General features: G+C 38.5%; 1 protein-coding gene across 5 annotated transcripts in view; it reads left to right on the plus strand.

The window, feature by feature from the left end:
• LOC139989011 (uncharacterized) overlaps positions 1-19,803 on the plus strand; it is a 274,444-nt gene that overhangs the window by 108,450 nt on the left and 146,191 nt on the right. For all 5 annotated transcript variants that reach the window (XM_072006859.1, XM_072006858.1, XM_072006860.1 and 2 more), the window contains exon 4: positions 1,752-1,935. In XM_072006859.1, the coding sequence (XP_071862960.1) occupies positions 1,752-1,935 (184 nt within the window). The remainder of the gene's footprint in view (positions 1-1,751; positions 1,936-19,803) is intronic.

Consider the following 19,803-nt stretch of genomic DNA (forward strand, 5'->3'; position numbering starts at 1 on the left):
GTCTCCACGGGCGTCGTCAGTACGATGTAAGCAAGAAAAATCGTTATAAGCGACGGAGCACTTTTCTTTCGCTCCGGTGTTGCGCTTCCACGTGACCCGGATTCCTTGTAGACAATGGCGAAATGTATCGCGTGAGAGGATGCATCGAATAAATATTTTCCCGAAATATTTATTGGTTCGAAATTTGAAATTTTACCACACCATGTTTTCGTTCATTAAGGTATTTCTGTTTCTTAATGACTGACGAAACGTGTCAAATTGTAATATTTGAAAGAAAATTAACTAACTGTGATGATGAGGATTAAATAATTATGGTTATTAAATTAGGTGATGTGGACCTAAAAAGTCTTAATCTGAAAATGGTTAATATGATTTCCTTGGAAAGTAATTTTATTTCTGCGAGGAATTTGGTTGAAAGACGAAAGCATTAGTTTTGAACAGAAAAAGGAAAGTGAAGGAAGCGCTTTTCCTCTTAAGAATGCCAGAGAATCGTGCTTTAGATTCGAAGATATTCAGTGTTAGAAAACGATGACTGGACGAAAACTTGCAGAAATAGGGTATGCTGGAATCATTTATTGGCTTGGACACAATGGTTATATAGACAACTGATAATGGGACAGGAGAAGAGTATTTTCTTCCTTCCTACGAGGAAAATGTCGAAAATGGGTTACGAAGGTAATATGATAAAAATTCTAACTCAAACTTAATATCGGGTCATTACGAAAAGAATTTAATTTAAACTGCAGGTTAATTTTACTTGCACTGCTATTCATTCATTAACGTTCTTTTACCTACTTCAGGCCCTACAGCGAAAAATAGATGTAATTGGAATAAAATTGATTCTAATTTATATACCTTCAATTTTATACATGATAATTAAATTAAATAGATTAAATAAAGTAATTAAAATCCTAAACAGAGATTCGTTTCACTAATTAAATATTATAGCAAAATTAATGTTATTATATATATTGTCTACATTTATTTTACTCTTAAATTCCCTACAAATGTACAAACATCTGCAACTAATTATATATGATATATATTATTATACATATTATTTACAACATACTGATACAAATATACATTATACATGTATATGATGTGTATATATATACATCATAGAATATCTTGCATCATTTCAATATAAAATTTTCAAAATAGTTTCGATGTTCTATACAAGAGTAAGAAGTAGCTCTTTTGTACGTCTGCCTCGTGCCTGACGCAACGTACATTTAATTAACATCGATCGGCTGTGAAGGAATGCTTTCCGATCGGTCGAGTGCAACAGGTGTGTTTGAAATGGATTTTTTTCGATGTAAGAAGAGAAATGCTTACGAAAACCCTGTATTTATCATGAAAGCATTGGATGAAGTTGACTCGGTCAAATTTGTCCCAGCCAACTTCAACCAAATTAACCACAAATTAAATTAAACAGACATAACAATCACGTACGGTCTGAGCATTTCACGCGTTCAATGATCAATTATACATCTATGTACATACCACTCGCTAAATTGCGTGATAAACCTTCATTCGTAACGTTATTATGTATAATCGGGTTTGGATTATTCATACGGCCGACAATATTGCCAGCCGATGAGTCCATTAATGTAGGAAATGTTTCCGATTGAAAGCAGGATATATAATTCACTTCCATTTTTAATCCTCAAAATATTGCGGTTAACGGACTTCTGGTTTTCTCGATCTATCCGTCGACGATTTATGGATTTTCTCTGTCTTTGTTTCAGTGTGCAACATAACGTTGGACAGCAGACAGTTGTTCAGCAAATCGGATCGCGGCTTTGGGCAAATAAAATCGCCGTCCCTTGAAGGACCATCAAGGTGTACCTACAGGTTTGTGCCGGACACTGGCCAGCGAGTCGAGTTGCAGATCTATCGACTGATCTCCATCGGACGACATAACGGCACAGCGTAAGTAATTTTTATAGTATTTCGCCATTATTCAGGATAACCATTAGAGTACCGTTTCCATTCGGTCACATACAGATCGGAATATAAACATTATTTTTCGCCATCAAACAGAAGTTCTGTATGGTGGAACTCGATAATCGAAGTAAATTAGAATTCCAATAAACCAATATAGGTTGGAATTTACGAAGTTTAAACGATATCTATGTTGGCAGAGAATGTTGCTTTCGGTGATATTCTTGTATGTTTATATGAAACATGAGGATTTATTACTGTTGGACTGTTTTTATGTTCTATTCTTTAATTGAGTTACAAGATTAACGTTTTCGTATTGTGTCAGGATTTGTACAGGTAGATATTCGGTATCAAATTCCAACGTTGAATGGGAATTATTGGTTCGGATTGATTAACCTTCCTCTTTGTTAAGTTAATAAAATTATCATCGCTTTCTCATATCCTTCCTTTTGCGATATTTCTACAATATGCTATCTGGTTTATTGAAGATTATATTAAAATTTCAATCATATATAGCAAATAAATTGTATATAATGATCATAAATAAATCATAAATAAATTTTGCTTTATCACCCTTTTGAAATGTAAAGGATCACCGAAAGAAATTAATTATCAACAAATCACACCGAAATTGTAATTATCGACATGCCAAAAGGTAGCTTAATACACTCACATTTACATAGATAAAAATCGGACTCTATTAAAAGAACCTTGTTAGATATACGCCATTACACAGCCGATAGAACATATTCACGACGCATATGTTTGTGTCACCAAATGCACACGTGTAAAGCGACACATCACCCTCATAAAAATAGAAATGTTCGAACAACAAACTTGTCTTGTTTCCACATATATTCGCTTAACAAACAAATTTGAAATTACAGAGGGACGACGTTACAACAATATACGCTAATCGCAGTCGTGTTAATAATTATATCGTTAATGCAAAACTGTAGCAAACGATAGAACGATGCATCTATGCACTGTTGAAAGCCATTCACTTACATTGGTCCAGCATTTCAGCATTAATCAAAAGTGCTTTTGATCACTTTTGTCAAGCACATCGCTCTCGTTGCTTTTTTTGTATCGCGCTTTTAATTAAATTAAGTCCTGTACTTTGATACGCGTGTACGTGCACGAATGGCCTGCTCGAAATATATTTTTCCAGTGTTCAAAATTGTTATTGCAATAAATCTTGTTTCGTGACATTCGTTGATTCGGGCACTTGTCATGCATGAAACAATCCATTTCTCGTTACACGTGTCACTTGACGCGAAAGCTGTAATGACATAAAAGAGAAAAAGCGGTCAACAACGCGTGATGTTGTACAAACTTCATTATTTAGAGTGCGCTAGCCACTTAACACCGAATTAACGAAAGAGCGTTAATTGCAAAATAAGGTGGTATAATGGCCATTTATATTAAGGATGGTGTGTTCCTTTTTCGCTTAATAAATTATTACAACGCGATTAATATTACGACTGTAAAAGTATATTGAGTGAAATACAAAGTTTTTAACGCTAAGACCTGTTTGATTTTTCTTTGATGATAATGTTGTTTGAAAGGAATGACATCAAGTGGTTTTATGAAAACATTTATAATAATTTTATTTAGCGTTAGAACTCTTTTTAAACCTCCACCTTTTCGAAGATAATGCAAGAGAAATTGCTAGGATACAAAACAACTTTCTTCTTTTGTAAGACTCAAATGTATCCTAAATCAACAAACCAAACAATTGTATTACCAACATTTCGCCCCATCGTTTGAAGATTTTACGATTCGGTCAAAAGTTACGGTGAAAAATATCGAATCGATAGCACAGAAATAATGTTCCTTTAAAGCCAAAGTACGGATGCGGTCCGATCATCGAAAGAGGATCCGAGAGGGGGAAGGCTTCCAGTGGCCGATATGATTGGAGATCGCTCGTGTCGATGGTCGTTTCAATTTGTCATACTTCCGTTCTTACGAAGACTACCATCGCCGCCACACTTAAATTCCTCTCAACGTGTGTAGATGGAGCAACGCGACCTTAAGAAACGGCCGAGCGGTCTGGAAAGAAAAATTACCGTTTCTGAAAGCGTCTTTCCCGCCCCGTGCTCGAATAGGATAGCGAAGGAAGTTCGCAGCAGAGCAGAAGAGGCCTTCGACAAGCTTCGCGAAAGTTCTTACAATTTTACGACGAGACTCATCCTCTTCGCTCGCTCTTTCCTTCCCTTCGCCGTCTAAGTGGAGCTTAGAACGGGAATGCACGTCGCGTTCGGAAACGCTTACCCTCGAACGGTTTCCGTTCATCAGCTTCGACAACGTTAGCATAGTAATGGAGTGGAAATAAAAGGTCGAGATTAATTCGTATCGATTGCTTTCGTAATTGTTTTCAGTCAGTTTCGAAGATTGATTTGTAACATGATTTATGGGAGACATTTTTTTAAAACAACCGGAAACATGGAAATACTTTATTTTTGAATAACATTTCACGTTTAAAATAATATTCCTCTCCTTGGTAAGCTTCATTTTACTTTTCTATTTGAATATTTACCGAACGTTACCAACGATCGAGCACACATTCTCATGTTTCTACAGTCGTGCTTTTGTAGTTTTATAATTATTTCTACGTTACGCAAAGAAGTTTAGGGGAGGGGAAACGCGGCAACGATATTCCATATCCTGGATTTTTTCCCGCGGCGTTCCACGTTCCCTGTTGCTTATGCTTCGTTCGAGAATTCATACGCTCGACGAGATGCTTTTTAAAGAGAAGAAAAATCACGTTTCCTAACAAAGGATGAATATATAGAGTTTCGAAGTGCAGCAGGGGCAAGAGAACGAGCTCGGAGAAAAAGGTAAAAATAATCGTTCGCACAAGTCTCGCGTTGGTGCATTGTAGCAGCTACAATAATTCCGGATAAACTCGATAAGCCGCTAGAATGGAATACGTATTATGGCTTTTCGATACCTTCTTTCGCGCTTCTGCTCGTAGATAATTTAAATCTGACGTTCACCGCCGTAAGGCTTCGATGTATCGCGGCAAACAAATTACCTTCTCGACCTGTCGACTTTGCTTCATCTCTTGATGAATGTCGAAATAATTTATAGAAATCTCGATGCGCACATGAGAAATGAATGAATCATTCGTTAAATAATAAACGATTAATTATTATTAAGCGAATTGCTCGATAAGTAATTTCGTAAATTTTCATGTGTATAAGTAGCTGTAACGTACTTTGTCCTCGGTTTTAAAAAAACGAATGAGAACGACAGGTCTGTTTAATAAACGATTATAAAACGTGGCGCATTTGGAAGCCGTCAGTGAAGTTCTCTTCCATGGCATGGAACTGCAAGCATTCAGCATTCACAGGACTGTTCATTACCACCATTCTTCTTTCGCGGCCGAGCCCGCTTTATTTTTCAAACTTAAACGATTTATCACCGAGCGTGTCCTCCTTTAACTAAAAGCGCAGCGAAAATGGAACTTGTAAAAAATATAAAAGCGCGGCTCGAAGTTTGCCCGTTAACGAAAGCGAGCTACGACGGTGGCTTGAAGCGAGAAATATCGTTACGCTCGCGCGTTCGCCTTTTACCTGTTCCTTGAACGTTGCCGTTTGAGAAATTGCAACGGCGGTCCTTGGAAAAATTGCGAAACCGACGTTTCTTCGCCGCCGGGGCATTTCTCACGCTAGATATCGTCCAAGAGCACGTTAATACCCTGTCGACTGTATCAGCGTGACCCGTACGTTCGAAAATTTATGATAACCCGCAAGGAACCATCGACGAAAGTAAAGTACTTCGAAACTGTATGAACTTTTCCAAAACGGGGACGAGTCCGGATACGGGCTACGCTAGAATGTAATGGCCCGACGTGCCACACAATTTTACAACGGCCGTAAAACTCCACAGCTATCGTATTCTTCCGGTAGTTGCTCAATTACGGGCGTAAAACTGAAAGTAAAAGTTATATGTTGGATGTCTGACCGCGCTCGGAGCTTCGCTACTTAACGCTCGTCTGACTGAACACGGAGGTGTTCTACTGTTAGCTGGTTGCGTATGTTTGTATTTTCCTGTTCGATTGGTTTTAGAAAAATACAAATGGAATTCGACTTTTACATAACAATTATGAATTATATTATTTTATAATTATACATTATATTATAGTATACAAAAGTATTTCAACACTTTTATGTCCGTATAGTATGTGTTATATAAAACAGTTTGAAATTTTACTACACACAATTCTTTCAATTAAAATTCTTCAGTTCTTCAAATATTGTAACGCACACCATATATTCACAGAAGACACAGCACTAAGAAGAACCAAGTTTAATTTGTCAAGTAGAACCTGTAACACGTCTGGCCAAGCACGCGCCTCTTCTACTTCTCGGAAACTTACCGCGTGCACACAAACGTGGTTGGAAAGAATCATGTTCTTTTCAGAAAAAAAGACGACCACTCGAATGGTATATTCAAATATTTACCCTCCTTGTAGCCTTTTGCTCCACTGTACGTACATTTTGAAACGAAAGGCGCCGTGTCTCAGTGTCGATCTTTCTTCATCAGCTCTCCGCGTATTTTGCAAAGGTGCTACCGAGCAGCACATGAAATGAAATTACATCACTCGATGGAATTTCGTTAAATCTGCTCAGGTTGCTGTTGGTGTGACTGTTATACGAGAAACCCTATAAATATTTGTTCATAGTTGTACCTGAAGTGAAACTTTTTATGAAATGAAATCAGGATGAGCTGGTAAGGCGAGAAAAGGTGAAGGATAGAAAAATAATTTATTGACTATTTATGATTCTGATTAGTTTATTTAATGATTCATTGTTTACAATTGTTAATTGTGTTTATCCATTACATATTGTGACCAGAGGTGAGAAACATGATATATGAGATCTATCTTTTATAAAGGAACAATTTTATAATTGAATATATTGTCAACCAGTTAAAAACCACGTCAAATTTTATATCATTTTACACGTGTATCTTTCTTTTTATCACAAAGAGTACTTACATCTCGTTTAATAATATATTTTCTGTTTAATAATTACACATTTCATTTATATTAATGAAATTAGACGTTTTTTCACATATTCATATAATTTTTACGCAAAAATTGACACCACAGCTTAGATTAATGTATCCCTTGGATATATCGCGATCTATGAAGGAATTTTTAGGATCGCGAGTTTCGTAAAGTTAAGCAAGGAGGCGAGATAGAATGGGGCCCGTGGGTGATGGATGACCTTAATTTTGCTATGATTACCGGTAGCTCGGGAATTTGTATGAAAATCGCTCACGGCTGCTTCTTTCACGATCCTGTACCATCGTCTTCTTCCCTTCTACCCCCTTTTCCGGCATCGTTCTTCTTTCTTTCGCGCGCTGTCCTCGTATTTTTTAATCGCTTTCCCGTTTCTCGTTAATTCAATATCGCTGACTCGAAAGGTGAATGACGCTGATGGACGCTTATGAAAGTCGCGTAATTTCGAACATGGTGAATTTTCATTGCTCTAACCAAGAACTTTTTTTCTTTTAAGTACACGAAAGAATTTTAGTTTCTTTCAGTTAGAGGAACGTAATTACAGATCTCGAAATATAATTATAAAATACAATGTACCTCACCTTGCAGCTTAATTTTTAAATTTTAGTGCGCGAGCTTTTTCATTACAGCTCTGCTGCGCTATTTACTCGTCGCCTTTTACCTTTTTCTCAATCCTTTCTGGTAAGACACGCTCTTATCTTCCACTCTACACGACCTTAACATTCACGTCTTGTTCCCAACATTCCCTTAGTATACATCGTAACATTTCTTCCAGATAAACGTACGTTAGAAACATCCTTCGCCATAATAACACCGCACTTCCCACGCAAAGAAAAACTCATCTCATCCCTTTCAAATTCCATAACCGATATTCCATCTCGAATTAGATCCCATAAAAACCTTCGAACCCAACCCTTAAACATCGAACGAAAATTTTATCCCATGCCCTTTTCAGCGTTGCAAAATACACCGATATCTTCATATGCGGGACAGCCCTCAAGATAAAACCAATTTATTGTTTCGAAAACACTAGGTGGGTGCTCCATTCAGGTCCATTTGGTGTCTAGCGCGTGTTTCTCGAATTTCGCCCGATACAGTGCATTTCGTTCCATTCTCCGAGCCGCCATTCACGCGAAGCAGCAGCCGAAACATGGTGCCAACTAAGCTTGCGCCCGAAACGCGGGAAAAATTGATGCTTAATGCCTTCTTTCCCGCGTTGTATTATGATGGTAATCTCGAGAAGCACGAGGCGCCAGTGTTCTGAGCCGGTGTATATATGTATAATGGCAGGCTTTGAGCTCGCCAAGGGTGTAGACGTTGAAACCGTAGCAGGCGATAAAACGCGGATACCGTGTACGATGTTCGTTCGGCTTTAACGTTCCGCGGAAAATGCTGTGGCGTATTATACTTAAATTCACGCCTGTTGTCTGTTCCGCTGCTGCACCTCGGCTATTATGCAACTCGTTTTCGTTTCCGTTTCACCGTGTTCAAAATGTTTCCTTTTATATCGGGCTTGCTAGCGCCATGTACAAGTCTCGTCGCAGATGGTCCTGCAACGCGTACAAGGTGATAGCTGCGTAGTTGAGGATTCTAAGGATTGGTTTGTTGATAGTATTAGATCGTAAGTGATCATGATAGTTTGCTTTGAGTTCAAGTTAGGTGACTTTACTTTAAGGTATAAGCGTTTAAATATCGAGACGCTCTTTTCTGAGGATAGCACATGTATGTTACTTTTAAAATACAAACGCTATGCAATATTTGTCTAACAACGTGTGAACTTTACAATTTTTTCTAGATCTTTAGCTTTGTGATAGAGTATGAACGATTTTATGTTTGACTAGTAGTTTAACATATTATCCGATTAATAGTCGGTAATCTTGTATAGTATCTGTGACATGGAAATATAATATAAAGCATTTAGAGTGGTATTAGGAGTCCGAGGATTGAAAGCATCTCACGGGTATGCTGACGGTGTTGAGATTAATGATTCTTTTTTGCCATATCATGTCTTCAAAAAAATTTCCCCTTGACCCAGACAAGAAATATTTTATTTTTCACTTTTGCTCGAAAAAAAATCTTCCTATTAAAGAGAGGAAAAGTTCCAAGTAAATTGTTAAGGAAGATATCCTGATTCAACCGGTGATAGCTTATTTTAACGGTTTGTTTATTATTTGGCAACGAGTAATTTGCCTGCGCGGACAACCGAGATTCCGCGTCCATTTGTCGTTGTAAAGCTGCCACTCACTCGACCCCGGTTAACAATGCGGAATGTGTACGCGTAGAAGTTGCGAAACGGGTATAAGATAATGTCAATGTGAAGCGTATAAATGTCTTGAACACGCGCGCAAGCCTTTATCGTTGCGCACACGTGGACCGGTAATAAATTACTTTCCGGGTAACTCTTCTAACGGAGCATTCCGCTTATGGAATGGATGCATTCATTAAAATAGACGTGTTTATCTACGTATTTCGAGCAAACGCGATAAATTTTAGCCGTGAAATATTGCCTTAATCTTGGAGGCACTTTCAATCCTATTGCGCACAACTATGATACAATTTCGTCTCTAATGGATTTTTCTGCTTTTAAATAAATTCCAAAGGATTAAAAACATAAAATAGATGAAGAACGTATCGTTGGTTGACAATAATATTGATGTAACTCGAAAAATGTCAAATTTGCTTTTATTGCATATAAAGTTTATATTATGTTTCTAGTTTTGTCATGTAAAACGGCGTATTTATAATACCATCAATTTTCCGTTAGGGGGTTGTTATACTAATAAGGCCGGTATTTAATATTTTCAAAAATGTATATTTTAGAAAGCCTCCACTTTAAAGTTTACATTTATTCAGTTGTGTCGTTATCAATGCCAAGCGGTGATATCTAAACGAGCATACTCAAACAGGACATCAATCAGCTGAATAAAACAGTGCAATAGATTATTCTTATAGTTCCTGCATCTCTTGAATTAATTCTCGAAATTATCTCCATGTTTCACAAAACAAAAAAAAAAAAAAAAGAATGAAAAATACAAAATGAAAGAAAAAAAGGGAAAAGCTAAACAGACGAAGAATTGTTGGGAGTTGCGCGTGAAACCAGCGGTGTAATTTAATTTCTAGCGCAACCAGGTCGGTAATCTGGCCGATATGAGCGAAACCCTGTGGGCCGCCATTTGTTTCATGTGCACTCGAAAAAAGCGAACTCGGCCGTGCGGTGCAACGATAATTTCCATTCGAGGAGTTCATCTCGAGCTTGCTGCATCATGGAAGGACCGACGCCTGGCTCGTTGCGGGGAGTATTATATCCGAGGGCAGGGTTTAAGTAGTTTCATAAATTACGTCACTTTTACAGCGAGATTACCTAATCCGCAACGGAGCGGGTCGGCTTTGGCTTCTCTCGTGGAAGCGTAGCCTCTACCCGAAAGCGTAGACCATCGTTGTAAACTCGTGCGGACAAAACGCGCGACTTCGTATCAAACAGTTTTCGCCTCGCGAAGAATGGATCTCGTTTCTTCGTGTCGGCTTTCTATTCAGACAGAATTCTGACCAAGCTAAATGGTGCTAGAAATTCACTAAATATTCGGTATTGTTATATTGTATGTCTCTAACTGGCGGTGCTAGTTTTCAAAAAGAAAAAAAAAAAAAAGAAATTGGATTCAACGGAGCGTGAATACTTTTTAAGACAAAGGACACAAAATTTTTAGTAGAAAGATGTTGAAAGTGTCCGATATGGAGTTAACGAGAGTAGAAATTTTTGCGTAAAAGGAGATTACAGCTAGATATAAGTAAATGAGAATATTTCGTGAGTTATTCACAGTGAATCCAGATAGCTCGAGAGAAGAAAAAAGAAATGACTTTGGTACAGTTCGGCTGGTAGTGGAAGGTTTCGCGGTGGTTTATCGATCCTCAACTACTCGCGGCGTTCGGTGAAGAGCAAATTTTCCATCGGTGTACTCGCGAGATTTCCAGTCATTGCGGCCCGTTAATATTCGGCACGAAAGAAGCACTCGACACCGACGCGATGCCAATTACACGCACGGCCTGGATTTCGTGTTCCTGTTCGTATTAAAGACACTATTCCAGCTTCGCTTGAAAGCTTCAAACAAATTCTAATTCCTACGAAACTGTATATATTTCTTAGAAGGCTAACCAATTATTTGGAACAGCTCCTACCATTTAAACACACAGATATATTTTTTATGGCCAGTCACTCGATATATATATATATATATATATATATATATATATATATATATATACACAAATATAAAAAGAGTAAAATAGCATACAGAAAATATTGAAGTAATTTTAGGAATATTTATCAAAGCAAACATCGATCGTATATGGCATACGTATACATTGCAGTACTCACTAAATTCCATATCGATTAGAGCAAATTTGCAAAACAAAGAACAAATATATATATTGATAAAACATAATTATGCCTTATAATTGAAAAATCAACTGTATCCGATTCTGACGAATGGCAAATATTTCTAATTAACGTTGCACATCGCCTGACTATGCTTTTTCCTCGATTAATATTCACAAATTTTTCTCTTTTATCTGGCAGCAAGGGTGTAGAAGGAACGAAATTATTGTTCGACGGTGGCGTGAACATGGTTAATAATTCGTGGAAGGCGATAGGATCGACAAAATACGACGGGGACGGGGCCCTCGGGTGAAAACGAGGATAGGCAAAAGTCCGGGGATTAGAGGTGGAATCCTAAACTACGGATAAATCGTCGGAACGATCGTTGGACGGCGTGGTACCTAGCAAATTCGACGCGCGTAATGCACGGAGAATCTAGCTAATAAATAATGGGACCATTGTTTCGTCCGTTGCAGTCGATCGTAAAATCACGAAGCGACCGATCTGTGCAGCTGCATTATTTCCATTGGGTCGCGTGGACGCTTGTCGACATCGATCCGGCGAAATTTGTTTGACGCGATCAATTGTCTCCTGTTCATTGTTCTCCTAGCCCGCCTCGCCGACATTTCTCTGGTCACGCGTCTAGATACCTTGAAAAATGCTCCATTCGAATCGATTTCCCTTTCACAAGGAGGATAATAATCGCGTGCAAGCTTCGACGATTCATCCGCCAGCATAATTACCTTCGATTCATGCAGCTCGCAGCCGCCATGACAAATAGCTACGTGTCCATTCGGTAGCTTCGTATTTCGAAATTTCGCCCGGGTTTCTATTGTGAACATATCTAATTAAAATGGGATTCGAAGCACCCAAGTTTTTAACACAGGTTCTTTTCATTTTGCGCAAATGTTTCTGTACTTCGTCGTCAAATTATATGCAGAAGCGGTGCTACGTGTAAAAACTCTTCAATCAAGCTACAATTAGTACGAAGCGTTAATGATCCTTTACCAAGCCGGGTATAAATTAAATAACCACGGACAAAAACGGCAGAGCTGTAGATGAAACCAATCTTTATGAAAGCTCCATCTCGTTAGTTACATTCATCAAAACGTAAAATCGTAGTTTAATAATAACACAGTATTTTGTTAATCGAATTTATCAGTTAGCAAGAAGATATTTATAAATCAGACCAATATGATTTCTATTATTCTTATATTATAACGTTGAGGGAACCTAAACGACTCTGTTATAATTCAAAATCGTAAAGGATGCTAAAAAGCTTTGTTATAGTAATACCATAAGTAACATGATGTGAGACGTAATGTTCACCATAATGGCGAAGTTGAGCGTGAAAATTCACGGGCGAGGTAAATGTTCGGTGGAATTGAACGGCAATTAACGTGCCGCGAACTGTGCCGACCGCATCATTGTTTCCGATTCGAGGCTTGACCGTTTCACCGTAGAATCTGTGGAACATCGTACGCGGCTGGAGCGCCACTGTTTTCAGAAAACTTCGGATCCAATTGGTGAACTTTCCGCATTACGACAATGCAGTTTGAGTTGGAGGATTCATCGAGGCTGCGCGCGCGCACAACCGAGTATCAGTAAATGAGAAAGGACCTGGGTTTGGGCGTTGGTGTAAAGACACAGACGCTGCTTAGTTAGAAAAGAGGATAGACACGTCAGTGGCGCGGCTCTGTTGCTGATTACACGTCCCGTAAACGAGTAAAATTTGTCTCACCAGGAATAAATTAGTTAATGGATCAAAGTGGAACCTATAGTTTACTGATTCTTCGCCTTAAGGACGTGAAGCGTCATTTTTTGGCACTTCGAACGGAAAAATAGTTAGGTAGATGTTACGAAGTAGTAAGATAGATAATGATAAATAAAACTGTCTTAAAATAATTTGGATGAGGATAATTGCTACTGAAATATTTCTAATTGTAATTTAAATATATTGCGATGGACATATTGATTGATTGTTAATTAGCGCTCTATGTAAAATGATCACTATACGATACGTAAACACTAAATTTATTTTCAATTAGATATTGCCAATCTATTTGAGGTGGAACAATTCTTGATAATCGTAACAATGTTGCGTTCCTGGGGCATTTGCGCCACTTTGTTGTTTTGAAGTGTTAATTTAGTAAATGCATTATTGTACTTTGTTATATTAATTATTTCGCAACTGCAATGTTAATTCAATCAACGTATACACCTATTAATTTGGTAAGCAAATGTTTTCGTAAACAATGAAATTTAAATGAATGCTTTTACTAGCACACGAGTACATCAACATATTTTTTTCATATATTGCTGCAAACGTATGGATTGTTTAGTAGATCAATACCTACATTGAGTAGGGATAGTAGACATTTTATATATATTGGCCAGTCAGTGTATGCATTTCCTAATATATATAGTGCTATGCAACTCGTTATATGCACTTCATTTTACTTGCAAGCATAATATTCATTGAGTATCCTGCATGTCTGGCTACATCCCTACATATTCTACTTCATGAATACATCCTACCGTGAATTCGTTTAACTCTCAATCCGTTATGCGTGTCTGTCTGACCATATTCGGTCTTATTCTACTGGAAAGAAATCAATACAATTACTACTGAAAATCTATCCAACCATTGATGGTTTTTGATGGATTTATTCAATTCATCATAAAAATACCATATCTTATTAAAAATTATTAAGAAATACTTTTGACTCCGCTCAAATACTATCTACAAATAATTACACCATATGAATACATACTGCATGCTTCATGAATACATCCTAGTATGTATTCGTACAACTCCATGCCAATCTGTTATGTACTACCGTCTCACCGTATTGGTTATTTAGCCATTGGCTATGTAAAATACAAAAAAAAGAGGCTTCATAAAGAATAAAAAAGAGAACACCTCGATTCTTATTCAGCAGCGGTCTAGCAATAAAAAATGTTCGAGATGATATTCACCGAACAGCAGCGTGATATCGCGAATGGCGAGTACAGAATTTATCGGCGATCGTAATTAGCGAGGAATCCCCCAAAAAAACAGAATTGCCGGTGGCTTGGCTCGGCACAGCTCGGTTCCGGAGCAATATCCTCGATCGAGGTCGTCGCGTCGACGACTACAAAATGACACACTTCACGCTTCTCGTTCATTGAAAATTTATCTATTCGCACGACTCTTGCTCCGTTCGACGTTCCCGAATTTTATCGACGAAAATCTAGCCTGTACCAGTGGAACGACGTCGACATTGAATTTCACTGATGCACTAGCCGTAACAGGTGTTAATCAAGAGTTAATTTCGAGGGCAGACGAAAGCGCGGATTTAATTTCCGTTTTAGGGTTTAAAGAACGGCGGAAAGGAAGATAGACGTGACAAGGTGCGGTAGATCGCGGGATTTATGGCTGGTTCGTAATTGACGGCGTGGTCGAAGCGAAATAAAATCCGACTGAGCGAACGCGACCATTGTCGTGGCCGTGTGCGACCACCGTTGCAAGAGAAATTTGTTGCCGCCTCGCTGGATATATCGAAAAGCAGATTCTTTGTTCGCGTTCCTCAGACTTGGACCAACGTCCTGTTTCTTTAAGAAAATTCTACGATATGTAGTTCTTTTTATTACGTATGAGTAAATGGAGCCTTTTTTTTTCTTTTTCTTTATAAGGACGCGAAAAGAAATAAGAAGGAACTGTAGAGTCCGAACAATATTTTCTGTGTTTAAGACACAAAACACTAAGATCTAGTACTTGGGTATACTCGGAAAAATGAACTATACTATACTTAACTTCACTCTCTGTACTCGCTGTGCTCTCCGTATACACCTTTACTATACGGCCAACGAAATCCTCCAAGATTAAGCTGCATTTCTCAAAGGCTAACTCCCTCTAAAAGTGTATTAAGAAACTACGAATGAAACCCAGGGATAACTTCCTCCATAAAATGCTCGAGTTCGAAGAACCTCTTCTCTCCAAACAGCCACCCTCTTCTATTCCACATCGAGGCAAACAATTACCTACTAGCTCCAAGGGAATCATCGTTAATCTAACGAGGGGGCGAGTAAAATCGTGGAAAATAATCGAATCTAACTAAATCCAAGTTGACTCACTTGAAGCCAATAAGCGATGCCCTATTACGAGAAAAATATTAGATTTTTCACTTGTTCGTGAATCGTTTCCGCCCTCGCGATTTTCTATCGAATCGATACCGAATTGAGCGAACTGGACCGGTGAACTCAAGTTGATGAACCCGTGTTTCACTATTTTCACCAAGTTGGAGGAAGAATGAACGTGGACAAAACGAGTCCCAATAGCATACAGCTAGCTGCGCTCGGAACCGTTTCGATCGTTAGAAATTTGATTTCACGCTGGCCGCATCCATAACTTCCTCCCGGGTATGCACACAGCCACATAAACAGTAAACGCGGTGGATAACGGCCAGAGTATGGAAAATAGGAGGTCGCCAGTTTGCGTAGGTGGAGCTGAACTCGGAAAACGACGAGCCACAGGCTTCCTCGTAAGTTGATCGAAGTTAGTAGGCCGTAACGGTAAAATATATGCACCGACCAGACAGAAATTGGGATCGGTGGCTCGCGGAAATGATTCGTCGCGTGGCTAATGTCGATCCCACGTCGCGACCTTTTCAACGGACACAGTCAGAGATAGCACGCCAAGCGGAAATGGAAAATGGTGACCTCCGAACTCTCTGGTGTTCAGCGTGAATCGAGTCGCCTGGAATTTGTCGATCCACCGTAGATCGAAAGTTCTCTGCTCTTTTTTTTTCTATGACACCTCTTGTAAAGTATTACAAGGGTTGATGTTATCAAGTTTTTCTTTTCTTTCAATCATAAGTTTTCAAATTTTGGTGGATATCGAGAAATAAGCGAAGTTGATCTAGCGAAAGAAAAGCGAAGTATTGGATAAATCTTAGTTTTATGTAAAATTTGAGAACAAAATGAAAGATATTTTATTTGCTGATAAGTACGACAGTGATAAATGATAGTTGGTGTGAAAAATGGTAGTTAGATAGTATATTTCTAAATTCCATGAATCTTGGCCAGTCTGTTGTCGTGGAAACTTACTATCATAAGCGATTGTACTAAAGACCGAACGGCGCCGGTGCGACGTTTCGGAAGGCCACTCGCTATTTATAAGATAGACGATACGAAGTAACGTCATATTATTTTTCGACGTCGGCGCTGCACCAATGCTCTGCTTCCCAGATGTCGTTTCTTATTTTTCCACTATTTTCCGCGGTGCGTTTTACACTTTTGTAATATTTTTCACTATACTCTACTAATTTATTATTTTATTACTAATATGCAGAAGAAAACATTACAATTTGTACTATTTATATCACTGTCTTAAATAATTAATAATATTACGAAAATTACTTATTAGCAGAAGAAAGTATTATTACATGAATATTATCAGTGAGTATATGCATACGTGTTCGTTACTTCACTTCAAACGGAAATACAAATAAAAATATTCATTTCCTACATTCGTATAATTACAAATGTGTATGGATATTACTCCAGTTTGTTATTAAAACTGCCATAAATTATCAAAAGTCCATAGTATCGAAAAAGTATCTTTCAGCTGTACCTCATTTTATATAATCCAATGTTACTTGACGTTTGTATTCGTAATAAATAAATAGAACAGAATGTTTGTTTAATCGAAACTAAATGTAGATTCGTGATTACTTGGCGCGAGTCAGTCAGTATGGACGCGACAGGCACCGTCTCTCCGCCCTTTATTTTCTGTTGCAGTCTTTCGTATCTACCTCCCGTAACGAGCACACTACCAGTGCGAAATAACTCGTATAAATCACCGATGACTGCATACACAAATTCCATGCGATTCCAGCCGTCGAGCTGGCAATGTTTTAATAAAACTCGACGAGGCCCAATTATTCAACTCAACGCAGCACCTCTCGCGCCCGTCTGAATTCCCTTCGACAGCTCCCCACTCTTTCATATTTTGAACACCGAAATTGTGACCGATACTCCGTGAGATCCATATAGTAGATATTTCGATATAGATTCATTAAATTTATGATCGAATTATGGAATAATCGAGATAGAAAATCAGCCTGATATTCGGAAATAAACATGTTTTGTACGGGTTGCAGCGCAACAGTGAAATCATAAAACCATCGAGTCTTTAGAAATAATTTAAGTGATCGACGATCGTTTATAACCAGGGAGAATCAAACGACGCGAATTTTTTCAAATAAGCATACCACCCAGTATTTTTCCATCAGTCAGTCTGTAATAGAATTTCGCCAGGAAACGCACGTTTCTGCCACCCCATCTCTTGTCCCCAACCGTTTTTATATTTTAGAGAGGCTCGATCGCAATAAGTTACAACTCGAGTTAGTCGAGTGGTAGTTCGCATGAACGATCTCTCGTACTGCAATACGATGTTTACACAGAATACGATAATCCAATTGTTTCGTTCACTCGCGGAGAGACGCGATTGCGAGGAAGCACGTCAACGGGAATCGTAAATTCCCGTTACGATTAGACAATCGGCGCCGCGAAATGATCGATCCCCTATTTCGGTTAGGATAATAGAGGTAGTTAAATTGAATATGACACTGATATAACAAATTATAAGTTACAGTTTATTCCAACAACTTCGTAATGAATATAGTTACACTGATGCGTATGTATAAGTAAAGTAGGTGACTGATCTGAAGCTGGAAACCCGGTCAAAGGTGTTGACCGTTCGAAAGATGGAAAATCAGTTCCGTTCGGTGACGATGCTGTGGCGGAGGAAAGCTAAGGATGGGTGTGTCTCATGCACGGAACCATCGGATTTGTTGATGACAATTTTGGCTAGGAAAGTGAGGGCAATAGACATTGCTTCTGATTGAATAATAGACGGCTAGTGGACTAGGAAGGGTCTTAGTCGCCCTCGAGAGAAAGCCGCTAACGGAAGATACTGAACGCGAGAGAAACCAACTTTCCCGTATCTTTCCGTAGTAGACAATAAAATATTCAGTGAAAGAATATTTGGTCGGTCTGAAAGACCTTAAATAGAAAATGCCTGGGATTTATGGAGGCTGTTGAGGGTACGCGGTAAGGATGTGAAGACATCTAGTTGCCATCCTGCCCGCAACGTGTGGCCCGGTCTAGTCAGAGAGTCGGCCGACGTAACACCAATTTTCATTTGACTATAATCAGCATAGAAAGAGTTGAATAATTTCGATAAAGATTTTCTAAGACACAATCTTCTAGAATATATGTCATGTTGCCTACAGTAAAGCTTGAAAAATGCTTATTCAAAGCAAGAGTCGATAGTCCTACGGAGCAAAGCGACTCGCCGTAACCAGGTATGTTTATCGAAAATTTGATGAATCGAAAGCCGAAAAATACAGCGACAAAGCGAACCTTTCATTCGAACCATTTTCACGAAACACTTTTTTCTCGAAATTCGTTCTGTCGGTTAAATCAGCTTCATCCTTTCGTTTCGGATACGCCGTTATTGCGGACTACGCGAACCGTATCGAACAAGTCTGGGCATCAACCGTGATTTTCAGAAGCTGTCATCTCGTAACGTTACCGAAAGCAGAGTTTTCGAGAACTGGCCGTGGCACGAGACGAATTTCAGATGCCAAAAGCATACATGGAAGATTGACGCGTTCCTGACAAGCTTTACTCGTCGAAAACCACTAAATAAGGCACTCTAAAGCGCAAACGAAAATTTTGGAATTACGTTACGACCGTTCTGTTACTACGACGTTATGGGCGTTGAATGATCAAGCAGTTAAATTGGTCGAACATAGATTTCTCTTTGAGTCTACCTTTCACGTTTCCTTTTACGATTTTTCTGTGATTCTAGTCATTCTCGTTCTCTTTGTAGACCTTATTGTCGTTTTACAACATAAGAAAAGATTTATTTCTGATTTCCTCGCGCGGAAAATGAGATACATATCGCCGGTTGTAATTTCTGCTTAGAAAAATCTTTTCTACCTTTAAATTCCAGGGAATTTGATCCTATTTCTTTATGGAAATTACCGAGAAGTTATTGCATTGCAGTAGAGAAAGATGTGTATTACATTGTTATATGTATATACGAGCTTTTAGATGTTTAGTCTACAATTTTTCATTCGCTTGCAGAAAGTCTACTCTTCACAGTTTATTCACCGGTTCGACAATCTCGCGAAGATTTCCAATGCATCGTAAAGTAGTCTAGGTGAAAATGTTTACAAAAACAGGGAAATGAAAGTTCGCGAGTTTCTTCTTGGAGCTAAGTGTTTTCATAAAACAGTTAAAGACCCGTACTTTTATTATCTTATTATACAGGAGCAGCGATTCTTATTTAAGTTTCACAGGTAAAACATCTGCCCCAGGCTTCCCAGGATTGCTTCGACCGGTTTGAATAATTTCGCCCCGTTCCACTGTCGGACTGTTTCCTGTCGAACTATTCGATGAA

This window comes from Bombus fervidus, chromosome 7 (assembly GCF_041682495.2).
Source record: "Bombus fervidus isolate BK054 chromosome 7, iyBomFerv1, whole genome shotgun sequence".
NCBI classification, from domain to species: Eukaryota; Metazoa; Arthropoda; class Insecta; order Hymenoptera; family Apidae; genus Bombus; species Bombus fervidus.